The following is a 21,928-nucleotide window of genomic DNA, read 5'->3' as shown; positions in this document are numbered from 1 at the left end:
GGTGTTGTTGGCGAAGATTTCTGAATTCATACCTCTCGAATTCTTTGTTTTTCTTTGGATTGAAGTACTCCGACAATCTCTGTTTTGTTTGATCATAATTTGCGTCATCGGTATGTAGCTCAAAAGTTTGATAAATTTCAAAGACTGTGTCACCTGCGTAAGGTAATAGTAGTTCTTTGCGCCGTTTCTTTGAGTCAATGTTCAGTCCGACGAACAGATTTTCAAGTTTTGCCACATATTTGTTCCATCGAACACCGAGGGAGCTTTCTTCCCCAAAGACATCAAACTTGGGAAGCGGGGTTAATCCAGTCATTGTGAATGTGTGTGAAATACATCCAAATGCACAATTGTTTTTCAAACTGTAATCCTCGTCGCCAATGTAATGTTCTATTTTTCTAAATGTTAAGTATGTATTTGTTGCCTAGACCCGTAAAGGGATAAGTTTATACAAGACCCAAAAGGGATAGGTTTTAAACACGTTTATTCGCTATGACTATCTAAGAGGAACTTCTAACGAAACACGCATATGAGATTCAGCACGCAATCTTATTGGCCGAGTCTGGCTGTAGGCGGGGCTTATCAGTAAGCGTTGCCAGACCACTGATCATTACAATTATTATAAAACTATGACCGAAATAGGATACAAACTAACGATTCTCGGCCCAAAGTCCAGCGCTTTACAATTTAAGCACAACGGACCGGACCAAGCCACACTCGGGAAATACACTTTAGACAATAGATGGTTCGAGACAGCTGACGTCTCTTCAAACATATATTCCGAGGGCGTTATCACGTGACAATCAAGATGGCGACGTCCATGTCGAGGCAAATATTTTTCTCCGTTTTAAACACTTTATTACTTGTATTATTTGTTAAAATGCCGATCACTTTCCAGCCATGTCAGCAAGAAAGTGATCAGCATCTATTTCGTATTCAAATTCGCTTTATATCTCGACTTTACTCGCTGCGAATTTTCTTAGTGGAGCTCTTATTATGTCACCCCGCTAAGAAATCTCGCAGTGTGTAAAATCGATAAATAGAGCGAATATTAATACGAAATAAACCCAAAAGACTTTCTTGCTTATATGGCTGGAAAGTGAGCGGCATTTATTTTTTTATTATTTTTTTTTAAGAAATGAAGGGTATAAAACGGCGAAAAATAACTCTCTCGGCACGGACTTCGCCATCTAGTTTGTCACATGATCAGGGTGCAAAATCAACGGGGTTTTCAGGAATTTACACATGAGCTGGACAGCATGTAAACACACCGTTAAGAACTTTATTTTTGCAAATATCTCAAGTTATTGAAATACCTTTGCAAAGACCTTTCGCGCATAAAAGACAGTTTTTCTTGCAGTTTGTTTCGATATCTTTAGGTATAAGAATAAATCCTCGAAAACGTCTAAAACAGGTGACAAAATTTCACGTTGCGTTAAGTGTAACAGTGAAGTATACATGAGATTTTTCAACAAGAACGCAGGCTTATTTAGTAAAGTAATTCTGATGTATTTCACATTGCAATACGCGGCATAAAAATCTGTCTTTTATGCACTAGTTAAAATTCCTTAAAAAATTCGTTTTAAAAGTTATTTGGAAAATAAACACAAATAATCGATGAGTTTATATGCATCAACTTTTAATTGGGAATCCAACAAAGACACGTGATTCACAGGCGCTCGATGGCAATGTTGTTTTTTTTTTTAATTTATTTATTTATTTATTATTATTATTATTATTATTATTATTATTATTATTATTATTATTATTATTATTATTATTATTATTATTATTATTATTATTTTAGTTACCCGTTGTTTATTATAATGCATACACATACTAAATCTTCCGACAAAACGTCTTCTTAAAAAAAAGATAGTTCGACTATGTATATAGATGTTGACAATGTAGGGCACTCGCCATTTTCTAAACCAACGGAAGTGCGTCATTACTCATTATTAAATCGCTTATTGAAATGCGCGTGCAGGCCGAGAACCTCGCTTGTTCTCTTAGTCTTTGTTTACAATTTGATAATGTTAATAAATTAAAATGTATTCTGGTGTAGTTTAAAAGGCAAATCTACATGCATAATTGTTAAGATACATAATACTGTACTTGGACTTTGTTTTTAAGTGAGTGAAACAATAGTTACAAGGATTTATCACATCGTCTGTGAATTGTTACTTCCTTATTTTAACCCATTGTGACAATTGTGATAAAATATCATCCTGGACCATCTTATTAAATATGATTATTCAATTACTTAAAAAACAAGGAAAATTCCAATATAATGATGGTGAACAAATGTGCCAAAAATCATGCAAAGGCAAACTACAAACTGATTTCGTTATTACGCAAATGAAATCGTACTGTGCTATTTTATGCAATTGCAGATGTTATCTATGAGTCGTACGTCAAATAATACCTACCTGTATAACGGTAAACATAACAACAACTTGGACTTTAAATAGTTGGATGTTTGCATACAATATTTCATTATTTACATTTGAATATGATCACATATTATAACTTAACAACTTAGCTTGAACAATTATAAAAAAATATATATAAAAGCCGTGCTCAGGGAAAATCGGACTAATGTTTAATGCAGTTCGCACAGGCTAATCAGGGACGAAACGTTCGGCTTTTACGGAAATTGTCGTTTAACGGAAATATGTCAAAATAAAAATCAAGTTTTAGGCGGAAAGTGTCGTCCCTGATTTCCTTGTGTAAACTGCACAAGTTCATCTGGGATGACACTTTCCGCCTAAACTTGATTTTTGCTAATAAGAGACGTTCTTGAAACGAAAAATATCATAAAAGCGGAAAGTGTCGTCCCTGATGAACCTGTGCGAACTGCAGAGGCTAATCAGGGATGACACTTTACGCACATGCATTAAACCCGGGTTTCCAGAGCGCAGCTCATACATTCTTCACACACCTGGGTCAAATTTCCACATTTCTGATCGTTTGTGACGTTAAGGATGGCATTTAGTGTGCGGATGAAATAATATCACATGATGCGTTCAGAATTATTTTTCGGTGTCTTAGTATACTCACTTGAACATTAATATGCCTTCAGTTTTCGTCAATGCATGCCACAGCAGCTGCATATGTGTATTGACATACAATTTGTTGCATACAGCAGTGTGAATACTACAATTTAGTTTTTAAATTATTTTCTTAGATAGTATACATAGACTACATGTATACAAATGCATATGCCTGAAATTGCGTCCTAATGAAACCTGTGGAGTCTCCTTTGGATTCCACGCACAAAGCAATTAATAGGAATAATAATTTATATTACGCGGTAAAAATGTATTATTGATATTGATAATTTACTTATTAGCCACGACAGGATCGTGCATGCTTGAAGTTGGAATCGGAAATTTTCCGAAAGGGGGGGTGGAGGGAGGAGAGAGAGTGAGTGCGCATGCGCGAACGTAAAGTCGTTTCTTCCAACAGAGTGAAGAAAATATATCCAGATCCAGGAGAAGAGACTTTCTGTAAACCAAAAATACAATAAAAGCGGAAAGTGTCGTCCCTGATTAGCCTGTTTAAACTGCACTTAACGCACATGCATTAAGCCCCCTTTTCACAGAGCAAGATCCAAATATACAGATGAGCCGTGCTCTGGAAAAAAACGAAACTTAGTGCATTGTGACATAGTGGTCACATTAATTAACCTAAGGAAACGTTCAAGAAGAACAACATAGAGTACATCAAGATTTATAGTGGCTAATACTGTAAATAACTAACTTACCTTGATGTTGCCACTATGCACGTGCTCACTGTATAATCTGATAGATAGGTTTGTGTAAAACAGTTATTGCTTATTAATAATTATGCAACATAATTACATATATATATTTTTTTATCCATAACAGTTATAGCTTATTATGCAAGATAATTGCAAAAAGATATTTTGTGCACAACAATAATTGCTGTTATTTTACTATCGTTCGATAACCGCCATGCGTTTCAATATATAAGGCAGGGAGGATGCCGTGTAAAAGAATTCATTCCAGATTCGAGACTGGTAATTTGATTTGAACAGTCTGGCCTACTGCTAGACAAGTGAATCAGCAATTATTGTTGGTTAAACATTGCATTCACCGAAAAACAAACAGTGATAAATGTTGAATTTGTTTTTTTTCAATGCCATGGTGTTGATATCCATTACACGTTGATACACAGATGAATTGGCAATATTTTAGAGAAGTCAACTGTATAATATACTTAGTGGGGAATACCTTGTGTTTCGTACAACTAGCTACGCTACGCAGTCCGCACAGGTTACATCTTGGACGACACTTTCCGCCTAGACTTTATTTTCGTTCAGAACAGGCTGCCTTTTAACGAATTATCCATGATCGTGGAAAGTGTTGTTTCTGTGCGGATTGCACGAGATAATCTGGGGCGCCACTTTACGCCCTTGCATTAAGCCCGATTTTCCTTAAGCGCGGCACTAAGATTTATTTCACCAATCATAATTTCATATATCCGTCGATCGTCGGTTAAGATTTTTCTGGTTTTAATGTTCAGTCGGGTACGAATGTTGTTCCGATGTTTATGTATTATGGAAACCTTGAAAAAACACACGAAATAATGACGTGGTGTTAAAAATAACAAACTTGTTAAATGGTTGAGCATAGAATAGAACAAAAACATCAGTGGGCTCCTTTTTGTTTGTAACAATGAAAAACATTACACGAGAAAACAATAGTAGCATTTGCACATTTAAATGTCAACTAGATGACGCTTAAGTTTTCATTTATTTTTTTGTTTCAGACGACATAAACATGCGGCGCCAAATTCCATGGCGGAAGTTGAAGGTGGCGGTGTTCATATTGGTTGCCGCGCTGATTGCACACAGCTTATGGATGATGACCGAAATTTACAAAACTGCGACGCCGCAAAGCGGGGACTATATTCTAAAATCGCATGAAAATATTCTGCCGCATTTCGAAAAGGTGAAAGTAGTCAGGACGAAGGACGTTTGTCATAGAATAAAGCCATGGACCGGCAAACTCTCTACGTTTGATCTACCTGCTGAGACAGACTACACATTAGATGCAAACGGTCGATACAAAATTCCCACCGAATTCTACGATGCAGACGAGAATACGGCGACACGTGACGAGCAAGTTAACGTGATTCTCGTGCCGTTTTCTCACGCTGATCCAGGTTATGGAATGACCTTTGAAGGCTACTACACGCAGCGATTTAGTCGTAAGTATATGAACCTGTGCGTTAAGTGACGTAACATATAAGCTTGTGCAGTTCGGACATAATAAACGATAATTTCCTCTGTTAGGTTTTTTCTTCGTTCATACTAGGTTGCCTAAAGTTGCGAAAATCCAGTTAAGGCGGAAAGTGTCGTCCTTGTTTTGCCTGTGCGGACTGCTCAGGCTAATCTGGGAAGACGCTACGCAGATTCATTAAGCCCCGTTCTCCCACAGCGAGGCTCATGTAATTATGAAAATGTTTTTAATTAAAGGCCACATGTTCCACATGAACATGCGTACATAATATTGCACATAAGTTCGGTAACATATACCAACGTAGAGGGTAGGTCGGTAGTGATTGTTTACATGTTTTCAATCAGTAAATGGTCACATGTAAGAGTAGGAAACCAAACAGATATTACTATACTGGTATAGTTAAACAAAGATAGGAAGTAAGCGCTACTAAAAACTTAATAAATTAAAATAAAGACACATGACTTTTTTCGGATTAAAGGTAGAGATAATTGATTAAGATATTCTAATTTTGTAATTCTTTAAGATTGTGTTGGTTAAATGGGTAGGCTTCGGAGTCTGCAACAAACTTACAGTTTTAGCTGTTATAGATCTATTTAATATTTTGCTACTTCAAATTAAATTGAAAAAAAAGAAAACTCCACATGGTACGATAACACATATCACATAACAGTTCGGAAAAACGCTTTCTTCATATAAGCCGCGTTCTAGGAAAACTGTGCTTAATGCATGTGTGTAAATAGTCGTCCCAGATCAGTATGAGCAGTCCGGCTGTGCACTTTTTACCTTAACTTTACTTTCACGAAAACGAGATTTCCTTAAAACGAAAATTATCATAAAAGCGCAAAGTGTCGCCCCTTGTAAGCCTATGCGGACTACACAGGCTAATCTGGGACAACGCTTATGCATTAAGTCCAGGTTTTCCAGAACGAGGCTTATACAGCCACTGTTACATAACTTTTAATAGTATTGGAACTTATAATAGTGTTTGATACTATTCCAAAGTATAGTAAACCGTATTCGAACCGAGTGAATATTGGAACCAAATGAATAGTATTGGCAACGAATTTAAACTTCAAGATCTCTTGAACATTAATCGTCAACAATGTGTTAGTTTTGGGATGTCAGCTTGCATCAAGAATACTCATTTAGCTTCCTGCTTTCAATTAATAACTACTTTTACTTCTACTTATAAAAAGTCGCTATTTTTGTAACTCATGATCGTATTATATAACATGGCACTTTTATTGCTTACATGTTACTAAATGTCAACGTGAGCCGTTTTTTCTTCCGCTGTAGACCATCGCACACTTGTCATCATATCGTCAACAGCATTATTTATTAATGGAACATCCACACATGTAAGTTGGGCCTGGTAGTGATCAATGAACAATAATGTGCTTTCATGTCAAAGGACTTACAGGTTGTTGTGTTCAATAACAATGAAAACCTACCACGAAATACGTGAACAAATGTGAAAGGGAAAGCTAATTTTCTCGCCGCGACGTTGGCGTCCAAGTTCGTTTTGAAATTTTTGGTTAATTTCTCAGATACGGCTTGATGGATTTTATTCAAACTTTGAAAACGTTTTCCCCTTATTAAAAGTAACCCATAAACTAAGTTCGGTATTCTTATTTGAATTTTGTCAAAAAAGGGGGCGATGTTACACATAAGAATGGCTTGGCGGATTTCGTTCAAAAATGAAACATGCATCGACCCCATAGGCTAAGTTTTGAAATTCTTGTGTGAAAAGTTGTCAAATTGCCTTTTATACTTAGAAATGTGCATTAACACAAAAGGCGTGTTACAGTTTTCTGTAAGTTTATTCAATAGTCAGGCATATTGATGTGACCAGATAGTGCGATTTGAAAATGTGTATTAATAAAAGGTATTTAACCATTTGGAATTTCACATATACATTTAAGCTATTTGACCGGTTACTGCTGATCAAACATAAAAGTTCATCAAACTTAGTTTGTAGATAACTTGTACCAAGACCCCCTTCTCGTGGGAAAGCGTATGGGATTAGCCGGGTCAATGTAGAGGTGTTACTAGAAATACAAAATCAAATTCACCCAAATCTTTTGATAACGCATTCAGTTTTTACAATGAAACTTCATATTCAGTCGTTTTTATGAAAATTAATACGTTAACACCTTGAATCTAGACATTCTTTTGATTGCATAAAAGGTGGGTGGGGTGAAAGGTTAAGATTAGTGAATTTGACATTTTGTTGCTAGATATTTAAGAATGAATAAAGCTATTGAAATGCAATTATTTAAATTATATATATATATATATATATATATATATATATATATATATATATATATATATATATATATATATATATATATATATATATATACACGTTATCCAGACCTCACAAAGGTTGCATGTGGCATGTATAAAATCAAGCTCACTGTTACTAAAAATAGAAAACTTGAATCCGCTTATTAACTGAACATAAATTGAGCTATTGACATGCTATTATACACATACATTTGTTCAATCAAATGTTTATTTGAAATTGCAGATGCGGTCAAAGTATTTGTTACTTAATATAGTAAATTGTTAACTAAAAATAACTCAATAACAAATTTAGCTATTGCATTGAAACTGATCACATCAATTGCAAATGTCAAGATCTTGAGTTGAATTTAATATGTGGTGTTTTTGGTCAAGGTCAGTGATAGTTAATATTGTAACATAATTGATTACAATTTTAAGACCACTTGTAGTTGATAGACAGGCTCCTTTTGTCCAGGGATTGCGACGGTATGGTTGTGATAAAGGGCGAGGTCCCTGTATATAAGTATTGAACAAAGTTTCGGCTCAAGATCATAAGAACGAATGGAGATAGTGGGATGCAAGTGTATAAAAAACCATTCATAATTGCATTAGAGGTACATTCGTTCTAAATAAACTGTCATTGTCACTAATATTATATGCAGAACAAAGTAGTTTCTGCTCAAAATGAAGATTATTGTCTCATATGATGATTTTCAAATTAGAAAAGTGCTAAATTGTTTAAGCTTACATAACTTACGATTGTTTTTGTTGCAGTTGGGTTAAGCAAAACATAAACTCTGACTTGAACGAAAAAAGTCGTGCGCATGTTCTTTGAAAGCGCTTGTTAATATTTGATATTTTGTTCCTACACTTCCATGATGTCCAAGATAATGTTAAATTTAGTGAACGGATATTAAATTATTCAACAGACAACACAATCCGGGTCCACGAATAGGCAAACATTTCATAAATTATTATTCATGACCATATATTTGTAATTAACACCATAATGAACAAATGTCACAGAGCGTTAGCTCATTTTAAAAAACAAGCAGTGACAAATAAGTCAATAATTAATTCATTTAACTAAAATCATCAATTTAATCCTTTCAAAATTGTATCTGGCAGAGGTGTTCCGGAACATGGTTAGATTTATGATGGAGAACCGGAACATGACGTTCCAGTGGGCGGAAGTAGTTTTTCTAAAACGCTGGTTCCGCGATATCCCCTACACCACCAAGCAACAGGTACTAACAAGTGTTAAAGCGTCGGGTGTTTAACTCAAGTCGATGTGGCTCAAATGCTGCGATGTGTGGGTAGAGGTCTGGTGAGGTTGGAATTTTATCAAATGCTAATCTTACAATGTCTTAATTTTAAATAAATAATAAAGCCTCTCGCAAACCCATGTCATCTGTATCCAGAAAGAATGACGAAGGGAGTTAAAATAACTATGAGGAAATTCGGATCCGCGTTCTCTTTACACGGTACAACTACTTGCCTAAAAGTACATGCAGTTTAATATAGGATATAATATTATGAAATGTTGTGTGGTGATATAAATGTAATGATGTATTCTATTGGTTTGAACAGATATAAAAAAGCATGTATGCAAGTTTTTTTACTGTTTTATGAGCAGAACTATCCATTGTTTTCTAAAACAAGATAATTTGTAATTAATTTAATATTAACATATGCTTTATGTATTAAAATATCAAATGTAACCTGTCGTCTTGTTCAGGTGCGAGAGCTGATACGCCGAGGTCAGCTGGAGGTGGTTCTGGGCGGCTTGGTAATGCCTGACGATGCGGTTACACACTACCAAATTGTCATCGACCAACTCATCGAGGGACACCAGTGGATCGAGGAAAACCTGGGAATCAAGCCCTTCAACGCTTGGATAAACGACCCTTTTGGGTATTCCTCCAAGATGCCGTACCTTTGGAAAAAGTCCGGGATCGAAAACATGGTGATTTTGCGAATTCTCAAGCGACTAAGGCGACGAGTATGCGCAAACGCGCGATGGATTCCATGTGGCGGCCATATTGGAGTTCCGAAGACGAAAATGATATTCTGACAAATCTAATGCCGTATCCGGGGTATTGGAACGGGGATTTGTGCGGTCCGGACCAGAACGTATGCAAACAGTTCAATTTTTTGCACATGATGACGTCATCAGAAGCCGTGCCAGTTACGGACGCTAACGTCAAGGGTTTGGCGGAGAAATTATACAAGGCGTACAGATTCACTTCTAGATTGTACGGTTACGATAATCTCGTGATTTTCATAGGCGAAGACGCGTCTTACGATCTAGCAAACGCGTTTCGAGACACGCATTCAAATAACGGCAAAATTATGCAATACATAAACGCTAGATCGGACTGGAAGATGAATATCAAGTTTGGGACGGTCAGTGACTACTTTGATAGTATTCGTAAGGTCGAGTCTAAGTTACGGAATACAAAAATGCCGGAAAAGGCATTTCCAGTTTTAAGCGGTGACTTTTTTTCCTTACTCAGATTTTAAAAACGACACGTGGACGGGATATTTTGCAACCCGCATTTGGATGAAACGGTTTACGCGCGAAATTGAGCCGCTAATCCGCGCCGCCTACATGTTCAGCGTCTCGGATTTCACCAATGCAAGTTCAAAGCAGGCTGCACCGAAATATCCAAAGCCTATAAAGATATCATGGGTTAGCTGCGAAACGCCAAACAGAACGTTGGAATGTTTCAGCATCACGACGGGATCACCGTTACGTCACCTCCGTTTGTCGTCTCTGACTACAAAGAGCGGCTGACCAATGCGTTCCGACAGGCGCGGGAGGCGCTGGCGTCCACTCTTGCTCTGTTTCTCACGAATGGATCAGTAAGCTCGACGACGGCACTGAAAAACAGCGTCAACAAGGATAGCCCGAGATTGCTGATGTTGTTGAACGAATTGAAATTTCAGGGCGAACAAATGAAAATCGTAGTCGCGAATCCGGTTGAGCATGCGCGCGAGGACGTCGTTAGAATATGCATCGTTCAGGGTCACGTAGTGCTGGCGGATGAGGAAGGAAACACAAAGCAGTATCAGGCGTCCGAACCAACCCATACCACACATAGTGGGCTGAGTATTTTGTCGTTTCCTGTGAAGCTGTTACCGTATGAGGTCCGGACATTCACAATCTCATGGACTGCAACAGGTACGAAAGACGCAGTTCAATCAAGCGTTTTAATTTTCGACGAAAAGAGCAAGAGCTCAACGAAATACATATCAATCGAAAACGATTTCATTGAAGTTCAGTTTGACTCAAGGTCGGGCTGTCTAGATAGCATAAACGACAAAAGACTGGCAAATCTACGGTTGTGAGATCCAAGCTCTATAAATACATACCGGGAAAGAGCGGCGCCTTTTTGTTCGAGCCAAAGGGTCCGGCACAAGAGATCAACATTCTGTACGATTCAACGCCAAATATCAAGGTCACGAGTGGGAAGGTTTTCTCGGAAGTTAGTTTGACCTACACATAAATTCACCATATACAACGTTGATGACGTCAAGGCGAAGTCGGTGTTCATCACTAACAAAAATCGATCTGAATATAGAGCCGTTGCTGATGAATACCGAAATCATCATGCGACTGCAAACGAACGTTATCAACGAGGACCTGTTCTTCACCGACCAGAACGGATACACGCTGATGGGCAGGCGAAATAACCGATAGCGTCCGATTAAAACCAACTACTACCCCATAACAACAATGGCGGTTCTAGAGGACAAGGGCAAGAGGGTAACTCTGCATTCCGGTAAGCTACACGGAGTTGCCGCCCTCGAGGAGGGCTGGCTCGAAGTAATGCTTGACAGGAACGTGTTCAGGGACGATCGGAAAAGGCTGGGGCAGGGGGTCCCCAAGCGCGTGCTCACGCGGACCGAGTTCGCCATACAGTTAATCTTATATTCGGGGCCGTGTTTCAGAAACATCTTATAAAAAATAGATTATTATCATGAAATTATAAAATTGTCGATTTTCTTTAATACATACTATGTTTAGATATTGTCTTTACTTATCAACACATGTTTTTGTCGGCTTTTTACTGAATGCTTTTCGTTGATACTTCACATTATTTTTTCAAAACGCGCATGAAATAATGTATCATGTGCGTTGCTTGATAAATAAATACGTAAAAAGGAGGAGTAGGGATCGTTTTAATACATGTATGTATATTTTGATCAAATGCCGTTGATAGGCTACAAATAACATATATTTCTAAGTTTTAATGTTCTTTGTTTCTGGAATACCTTCTTGGGCCGATATTCACCTTTCGATTGAAGACTCATGAAGAAAGAACATTGAAATTGTTATGTTCTTTAAAGTGCTTTAATGTTAAGTATTTAAGGCATTTACTTCCCTTTATTACAACGCACAGTTAAACTGTCTTATACTTCAAAATAATCTACTTGTCATGTTGATTAACAACGGCGTAGATATGTTTCTTAACACAATTTACGTCTATTAGCTTTTAATTCCTCTGCATGAGTCACGTTAACACTTTCCCGCCCAGAAGCGCATGTTGACCCTTAGAATATAAAATAAAATTAGAGATCTTTCTTACTACATACTGTTTTAAAGGCATCATTGACAACCCTGATGAGCAGCAAAAAGCATTAAACCTGAACAGCCTGCGAGTTGCCAGCAAGCTTATCAGCAGGCTTATCTGGTAATATGCTGGTTGCATATAGCCATTTGCTTTGCTTCTAAATGGAAGGTTTCATAAATCACGTACGTATTTCACAGGTGGAGTACAAGGAGGCGACGGGTCCCGTAGTAGAGCCGCGTTTTACACACGCAACGCTAAATAGCATAGTCGTTAACGAGCATCTTCAAAACAAGTGGTTTACGTTCTCAATAGAACAAACGGCCGAAACATTTATCCCGAAGTTACAGATAGTTCAACTGAAATTATTCCCGTGTGATCTCAATTAGTTTCGAATGATCTGGAATCACGTGGTACGAGCCTCGTTCTTCACCGGAATTCTCCGCATTGCGGATTTCCGGCGGGAAAGGTACTGTGTTCGAAGTCGAGTGAAAAAGTATTACTTTCGGATTTTATACGTGCCTTGGGTGTGAACCAGGCAGTTTTTAACGTGACAGGGACTTCTCTTTCACACTAACATCACGTCAAGTCGTTGACGTTTAATGACGATATAGCTCCAAGTTATGGAGAGCTCAGAAGTTTCCTGATACATTCAAAACCTTAGAAATATTAGTGTTTGTGTTACAATGCACCTCGGTCTAGGAAAAGTGGGCTAAATGCAGGTGCGTTAAGTTTCACAGTCTTCAGAGGCTATACAGATGCGACACTTTTCTTTTTATGGTATTTTTTTGTTTTAAAGATAAGGCGATATGTTTCGGCCCTGAAAAGTCTGTGCGGACTGCACAGGCTTATCTAGGACGAGACTTAAGACATGATTTTTCCCAGGACGAGTCTCCATTAGTGACTTGTCTGTTAATGGCTTGCATAGGTAAAACTATTATGTAGAAATTCCGTTTTGAAATGATGTGATTTTGATTGGAAAAATCCGCTCAATTATACATTGTTGTTATAAAATGTATATTTAATTTTTAAACAGTTGTGTTCATTTTGTATACATAATGTAATTGCCGGCAAATAAAAAATATACATTACATATTTTGTTTAAATCCTGCTGTTTGTTTTGGTTTGCATTCCCTAGGAAAAATACATTTTAAAGATGCTATTATTAATATTTTATTAAATCATACGCATTTTTATTCGTTCACCTGTATATTAATTACTAAAATTAAAGGATGCATCGCATCAAAATATCTGACAGGACGTCTAAACACTATGGTGAATGCATGATACAATTCAACACATTTAAAATTCTATTAATTTACTGGGTTATGTTTTATTGTATAAAATGTATAAACATGTAAACATATCTTCTTCAAATAAACATTCGACATATTATGGACGAAGAATAGCAACATGTACCGTGATATATTAACATATATAGATATCCATAAACATAGGCAAAATGTTTATGAAGAGAAATTTACAATTTGGACAATCAATGTAGAAACAATTAAACAAACAATGACAAATACAAACATGTACATCAATACACCCTTATGTAAGCCACGTTCTGGAAAAACTGGGCTTAATGCATGTGCGCAAGTGTCGTACTAGTTAAGCCTGTACGGTTCGCACAGGCAATTCAAGGATGACTATATACGCACATGCATTACGCCCGGTTTTCCCAAAACTAGGCTTTTATAACAAATGACAAAGAAAAGACTAGGAACACATTTAATTACATTTCGTGTGTATATATCATTGTGTTATTAATATATTACGTGTTCAAGCCTAAAAAATAGCACTCGCTTACAGATTAAAATCACAATGAGACAACACAAATCCGTTCAATAAATGCAAATAAGGTTCATCCAGATCATATTAAGAGACTATGATCTACACTGCACAGTTGCGTCGTAACTTAAAATTGTCCTACGAGTTTTGTTATAAAAAAAAAACTTTGATCAGTCACTGATCAAACAAGACTCGGCTTAACTGCGTCATTAGTGACGTCCCGTCTGTTTATGAACCGTGTGTCGTCATTTACGTTTACGTCTGACGCAGTTTGCAACTTCCGCCTCGCTCTGAGGTGGCATAAACAAATTGCTAGTGACGTCATCGCGACGACTGGCGCTGCTGTTGTAGCTATGGTAATTACTGAAAGTAGCATTGAAGCGCCCGTCTCTGCCTCCTTATCTGAAAATGAAAAAGACCAGTCAAGCGATTATTTATATTTATTTATTGTTCATTATACCACTACTTAGATATCTGCCTAATATAACGCTGCCTTATATAAAACAACGACTCAGCAAGCCTCGCAGTGCTTTCATTCTATGCATCAACTTATAAATTACACAACGTCAGGGTAGTTACCTGTTATTCGCTATGAATTTCATGTCATAATTCCAATCCAGGAAATGCTAAGAATCTTATAACGGTTCGCCATAGTTAGTTGGCGCTAACAATTCAACAACAGAAGAAATTCGCCTCACAAAGAAAGAACACAGTTCGTTTTCATTATGAAGCTTTTACATACAAAGACTTAGTTACACGTTAGAATCAAATATTGAGGACAAAAAAAAATTCATTTACGAAAAAGAATTATTCGTGACTGTATATGTCGCCCTGACCACTGCATAAGATTACCTTAAAAAATTAGTTTATGATAAACTGGTGATATAACATCTTTTTTTCACTTAATTATGCTTCATGCAATGTACTAAAATCAATGGTTGTACGTGCTGCTTTCTGTAGATCTCAACTGACTTTCGAGGTGCAAAAGTATGCACACAAACTTACTATTTACAGCATCGAGCGATGTAAACAAGTTTGTTCTGTACCTTAAAGTACTGTGTAGAGTAGAGGAGGTATATAAACTTACCATTTACAACGAGGCGTGATGTTAAAAAAACACTCTTGTTTGATCCTTGAAATACTGTGAAAAGTAAATGATACTGGCAAACTTACCATCCACAACGGGGATTGATGTGAACCTTGAGCCTTATAGTACTATGAAACGTTGATGATACTGGCAAACTTACCATTCACAACGGAGAGTGATGTGAACGTTGACCCTTGAACTACTATGAAAAGTAAATAATACTGGCAAACTTACCATTCTCGTCGTAGAGATATGGGCACTTTCGTCGGATCCTTAAGATACCGTGTAGATTAGAAGATGCACCTAACCTAACCATTCACGACGTAGTTAAAACATTAGTTTGACCCTCGATATACTTTGTAGTAAATGTAATGCAAGTTAACTTACCGTTCATCACGTAGAGTGACGTGAACACTTTCGACTGACCCTCGATGTACTGTGTAGAGTAGAGGATGCACATAAACTCAAGCTCTTTGTCCTGAGCTTCGACGTTGGAGACGGTCAAATTTGACGCAAATACGCCGTCATGACTAAAAAAGACGTCAGTTCGAATGAACAATCTTCGTAAATAGTATTCATACAATTTTGAGGACATTGTGAATATTTCATCCTTTATACTGAGTGTTATGAGAGGGATGGTCTACACCACAGTGATTTTCAATGTTTTAAAAAAGGATCTGACACCAATCATCCGTTCATACCGAATTTTATTGATCGCGTTCTGAAAAAAAATCAGATGTCATTGGCGAGCTATAACTCAGAAAAATGAATACCAATGTAAACACATTGGCAACGGAATCGGGCGTCATAATAACATATCATATTTAAGTATATTTGTCCTTTTAATCAATTTTCAGTGCCAGCGTTAAAATCGATGTCACTTAAAATTATTATTTTTTGTTGCCAAAACATTGATTCTCAATGTCTATAAAAGTTTTGTAAACATCAAGCAAGTATATCAGACATAAGAATGGCCCGTTACCCAACTGCTTCTTTTCCTGGGAATGTTTATCTATCTAAGCGGTTTACCTAACTATAAAAGCTGTTTACCGGTCTAGGCGGTTTGGCTGTGCTAAGCGCAAATATTATTGCAAGTAACTGCCGTACTTAAATGTGCCTAAACAATAATTATGTTACTAATCCCCAAACAATTCACCGTTATGAACTGACTGGAATTCCAACTCACGATCTCCCATCAACTAAGCCAGCGGTCACGTGTATATTGGATCATAGTCTATTGTAATTAAGTCTCGCAGATTTTGGCATGTATTGGAGTGTGTCATTAAATGCATTATATTGATAATGTAAACATTGGATCTAAAAAGCTCCAGTAAAAAACAGGAATAAAAAAAGTGTATCGCTAAGACCACTCGGCCATCCGTGCTCATGTGTTTGTATGTCAGAGTTCATTTAAACACAACCTTTATTGTTAACATCGCAAAAAAAAGCACATCTTGCGTATTATAAACCTATTTTCAATATGCGTGCCAAATTTCAGATCGATCTTTCACGTAGAAATGCTTGAAAATGCATTTTGTAATAACGCCTGGTAAGCGATCTGGCTTTCGCGGTCGGAGCTTTGATTTATAAAAGGCGATCAGGAGTAAAAAGACTGCCCTAAATAATAACACTCAGTCAAAATACTGGATTATTGTTACAAGCTACCTCCATAAAGAAGTAAACAACTATAAAAACGTGTTTTGAGGTGCTTTCAGCAAACATTGTTGCGATTTGAGATGCTCAAGGCGAGTTTTTGTACGATTTTTTATTATTTTCTCTAAAATGCATTTTTTTGTAAAAACTAACAACGCTCCTTAAATTAATGAATAAAATGCATTTATTCCGAGAAAATTGCCAAAACGCGAAATACCCCACCCAAAAAATGGGGATTTTATGTAAATACCGCTCCTTCGTGACAGGGCCTGGTTTGCGTTTAGGTCACAATATACTAAATAGTTTCCCTATATAATTCAATGTAAAAGCGACATCTTTAAGCGAAAATAAATGCCATATTTTGCACATAGAGACCCCCATACCCATACCTTTTCTTAAAGGCCATTCTAAGCGTAGTCGATTCGTGCAATAAAAAAAGATATATCATGTACGAACCAAGAAAGAATTTGTCAAAAGTCAAAATCGACTGTTTTTGCAACTTTTTTTCCGGCCGTTTAATAGTGGAATGTAACCTCTTTCAGTGCAATGTTTTCCTTTAGTCTCAAAGTTTATCATATTTCAGGGATTTTGTTGTGAGCACCTATTTATGCCCTACTACTTTCTCCAAACAATAAAGCCAGAACACTAGTTAAAAGTGTACAACATGCCTTCGAATCAACTATGATATTTTTTTAGAGAGTACAGCACTACGTGAAACGGTTATTTAGTATACTGTAACCTTAACAGGTCATCGCTGAGTCTTCACGACTACCTAAAGTGCTGACCTGACCATCCGTGCTGATACAATGAGTGATGCATTTTATACTTAATATTTGCAATCCTCCTAGTGTCACAAAATATAAAGACAACAACACATCATTCCAAATTATTAAATCATTTCGCGTTGCAACGCTTTACAATTTTCGGGATTTTAAATCGTCAACAGATGCATATAATGGATTTTTTAGAGCATGGTAAAGGTTCAGTATTACTGTTTTTTCACAAAAATCACAACGACAATTTGCGAATCTGAAACACTTGTTTTTAAATTTGTCGAAAAATTACGCTAAATATCACTGTGAATACCAAAAAGCAAAATGTTAATGTTAAGTCATTGTGCTAAATGAAAACGCTTTAAATATCTTACGCAGTGTTTACAGAAACAATATCGGCAATGGGTATATTGCAAAATATACAAAATAAAACATGTGATAAACAATAATGTAAATACAAATTTTATTCTAGTCAACATTTGGTTAAGTCAAGGGAATGTCTTACTTTGAAAAAGTATTTATAACGTATACCGCGCTATCTTGTTATTTACAGGTTTTACCTGGTAGACAAACCCACTTTTTTCGAAAATAAACATATGATGTGTCGTTAAATTGTGCAATAATTCAAGTGATGCAATAATTCCTAAATAGTTATTTCATTAAATCGCCACTCTTGCATTATTCGTTAACCGACCATCCCGTTGTATAACACAAATAAGTGCAGTTAAGAAAAAAAAGATAATATTATTTTTTAACTTATTTAAATTTATGTACGGCTGTGTTTATTAGATTCACTAGAATTTCTTTATTATGAAAATACATAACATTTATGAAAAAAAACATGCATCCAGGAGATGTACAGTATAACATATAATATTCAATTCGATATCATTGATTAGTGACCATTTTAATTAGGATAAAATAGTTGTGTATTGTTACATATAAATACGGCCATTCAAAAATGTGTTGTTCGGTGTTAATAGGCTGTAAAGAGTGTCTTACGCATTAATGCAAACAAAATCCAACGACAATATGATCAGTCGAATGTAAAAGTGACGTTAATGTGACTGGAATTTTATTTTCCAGATGTTAAATAATTTAAAAAGTCAAATACGTCTACAGTAATGACGCAAAATAATGACGAATTCACGATGGCTATTTGAAATTTTGTATTTTTAAATGGTGTAGCTTGCAACACTATTTACCAAAACAAGTTGCACGCGATTCTTTTTTAATTGTTACCAATAATTTGTGTTTTAACTGCTCGGTTGGTAAGATTTAAAACATCATGAGACTCTTGACATTGAAAACAATACGGCCTTTACTAGTAGGGAAAATACTAACCTATCGATTTGTGTTTGCGTGATTCTGTCGTCTGCTTCAGAAATTTGTGCCCACGAGCTGTTGTCGCTCGCATTGGCTTTCATGAACCATGTCACGAATCTGACGTCATCTTGATCGCAACCGAAATATCCGGTGCAGGGGATCGTCACGTGATCACCCACTTTTGCTGACGTCACACCGCAGGGCAATGGCGCTATTGGGAACGGACCACGCGCTAGCTGGTCACATGCGACGACTTTAACATCGACCTCTATCCCGGAGTCGTATGGTTGGATTAAATTTCCGGCAGTGCGCGCGCATTTAAATCGTCCAGTGTCGGTAAAATCCGCATGCTTGAATGCAATAGTGGCATTACGTTCCAAAAATAGAATGTCGGATATATCCGGCTCTAGAAGTTCCCATGACTGAGATTCTTCGTCATATTTATACCAGAGGGTGTCTAATAGTTCGGCATTGTCTAGATCACAACACTGCAGTTCTTGGTATTGGCCATACCGGACGTACACGTACTCTGGAAGATATACATTCAGATACTAGTAGCTGATTACTATGTTAAGCGCATAGAGATTATATACTCATAAAGTCTGATATACGAGACGCTGAATATGTCATGGTCCAAAAATACATGTAATATTCATACTAAGAAAACCCCATTAAAAGGTAAAATACACAGTATATACGTTCACTAATTATGAGGATTGGCAAAGCGCACATTCGTTGACAAGAATGTACAGTATTTTTCTATCACATATTTCATCTGTTCAACGTTAACGTTCACATTTGTGTTTATGTTTTTTACGATTATTCTCGTAGAAATACCGGATTATCAGAGATGTATAACTTAATACAATTTACTAGTCACTTGACCACGGGTTTGTTATATACATAACATTTATGTGCTGTACACAAATGGACAAGTGTCTATTTAATAAACAATTAACGTTTAAACTGTTAAACTGTTATAATTCTATAATTATAAATCATAATTTACTTCTAGATGGAAATTCCACTTAGACAGTACGCCTAGTTTAAGTACACATGTAAACGCGTGCTAAACAATGTACATGCAAATCCGCATTCGTTGTATGGTAAGAAGCGACACACTATGTAGTAACTTAACTTACATAAGAATTAAAAATAGAGAAACACACGTGACCATTCACATGTTTATGTTATATTATATCCCAAGCTGATAATATAATTCGAGTGTCGTTCATGGAAAACTGGGATAAATACATGTGCGTTAAGTGTTGTCCCAGATAAACCTATGCGGATTGCGTACGACACATTGCGCTTTTATGGAACGCTTGGTTAAAATAAAATTATTTAATCTAAAATCAGGTCTAAGCGGAAAGCGTCCCCGATCAGTCTGTGCGTACTCTCGTCCCTGATAAGCCTGTGCGGACTGTGTACGACACTTTACGCACATGCATTAAGCCCCGGTTTCCCAAAGCGAGGTTCATTGAAGTACATGTATTTACCTTTCAGGTTGGCGGCACAAGGTCGCCCGACTGTTCCCACTAAGTATGTCGAAAACACACATACTGCGACCAACTTGGCCTCCATATTTGGTTGAGATCTAAATATAAAAAAGTCATTCTGCAAACTGTGTTTGAAGAGGTCCCATAAGCCTCATAAGGCGGGTGAGTTTAGTAACTGGACAAGTTCCCTCCTTATCCCCCTATAATAACAACCAATTTGACCACGTATACATTCAAATTAAACATCTATTTTACAGTAAAAATGAATTGCGTCAAATGATATTTATTCAACATTCGTTTCAACTGTCTGCTGAGTTAATTTGTTACGAGAGATGCTCACAGCCCGGGTCCTTACTACATGTCATTGTGCTGTGCGCGTGACCAAGTCATTACCCTCCACTCCATAAACTACCCCGCTTGTAAAAAAATGAAATAAACGACTTTAACAATAATCAAACACTCTCAATATGTCATATAACAACATTCTAATTACGAAGACAAAAAATAATATTTTCGATGTAATATATTATATAAATATTATAAATATATTTATATTTAAAAAAATGCTGATATTTATATAAATAATACTTATAATAACAATAATAATAATAATAATATTACTAATAATAATAATATTAATTATAATAATAATAATATAATAATAATAATAATAATAATAATGATACTACTAATAATAATAATAAAAACAATAAAAACAATAATAATAATAATAATTGTGGACATTATTATTATAATTATTATTATTATTATTATTATAACTATTATCATATAAATCAAAGAAGTATATAAACTTACATTAGTAAAATTCGCTATGTCAATGAAGAGATGACTCTTTTCTGTTGTAGATCCTCATTTTATACTCAGTATGTGCATTAGCGTACTTGAAAACGTAATAGATAGTGAATTTGTCATTGGAATTTCTTTTAAACACAGAAGTCATTGAAAGAAGCCTCAGGGATTCCAAATTTCTGTGAGTATGGATTATTTAATATTACATCATTGGTATTTATATATATAGAAGGAGAAGAAAATGGTGCGTAATAAGTAGTAGTAGAACCATCGCAACCCATACAATACTTTGATTATATGTCTTAATTTCGTAATTAACAGTAAGACCGGAATATAGGTTACATAACCCTAAACGGAAGTGGAATTTTGGGGGTTACAGTCAGTTTGCTACTAAGCACATATGATGCAGGTCCTGGTGAATAAGAATAGCAGTCTGTTCAGGTCTAATGCTGTTTGCTATTCATCTTAAAGTTGGAAATGAAGCCTTTAAAACTTAAATCTATTAAATTAAGAAAGGACTTCAATTTCATTTAATTTTCTAAGGGACTTTCAATTGCACCAAAGTGTTTCTGATTGGTAAAGGATTAAGCCCAGAGTGAGGTCAATAATATACACTTTAATAGAATTCTTCAAGAGGTTAATTGTAGGCTTTGCTTTGTGTGCTTTAAAAAATTAGTCTGGTTTAAAGTTTTACTAAGTCAGCCAATTTTCTATTTTCAACATAAGATCAACAAGCTAAAGATACTGCATTCCTTGATTAGTTAGGGACACAATAGATGCTTTCTTTCAAACTGCCTAGGACAGATCATACAGCCCACCACACACCATTTGAACAAAAGACCCCTTTTCCAATTAAAAC

The 21,928-nt window shown here is 36.1% G+C and overlaps 1 protein-coding gene across 1 annotated transcript; it reads right to left on the bottom strand.

The window, feature by feature from the left end:
- Positions 1-13,454: 13,454 nt before the first annotated feature.
- Positions 13,455-21,161, bottom strand: LOC127834028 (uncharacterized). The gene is made up of 5 exons (XM_052359588.1): positions 21,076-21,161; positions 20,260-20,357; positions 18,779-19,289; positions 15,396-15,538; positions 13,455-14,323 (listed from the first exon to the last, which is right to left on the bottom strand). The coding sequence occupies exons 2-5, from the start codon at positions 20,342-20,344 to the stop codon at positions 14,103-14,105; spliced, it is 960 nt and encodes a 319-aa protein (XP_052215548.1). The 5' UTR covers positions 20,345-20,357; positions 21,076-21,161; the 3' UTR covers positions 13,455-14,102.
- Between the last annotated feature and the right edge of the window lie 767 nt (positions 21,162-21,928).

This window comes from Dreissena polymorpha, chromosome 6, assembly GCF_020536995.1.
Source record: "Dreissena polymorpha isolate Duluth1 chromosome 6, UMN_Dpol_1.0, whole genome shotgun sequence".
NCBI classification, from domain to species: domain Eukaryota; kingdom Metazoa; phylum Mollusca; class Bivalvia; order Myida; family Dreissenidae; genus Dreissena; species Dreissena polymorpha.
Note: the sequence above shows the minus strand (reverse complement) of the source record. Positions and strands in the feature narration are given on the sequence as shown.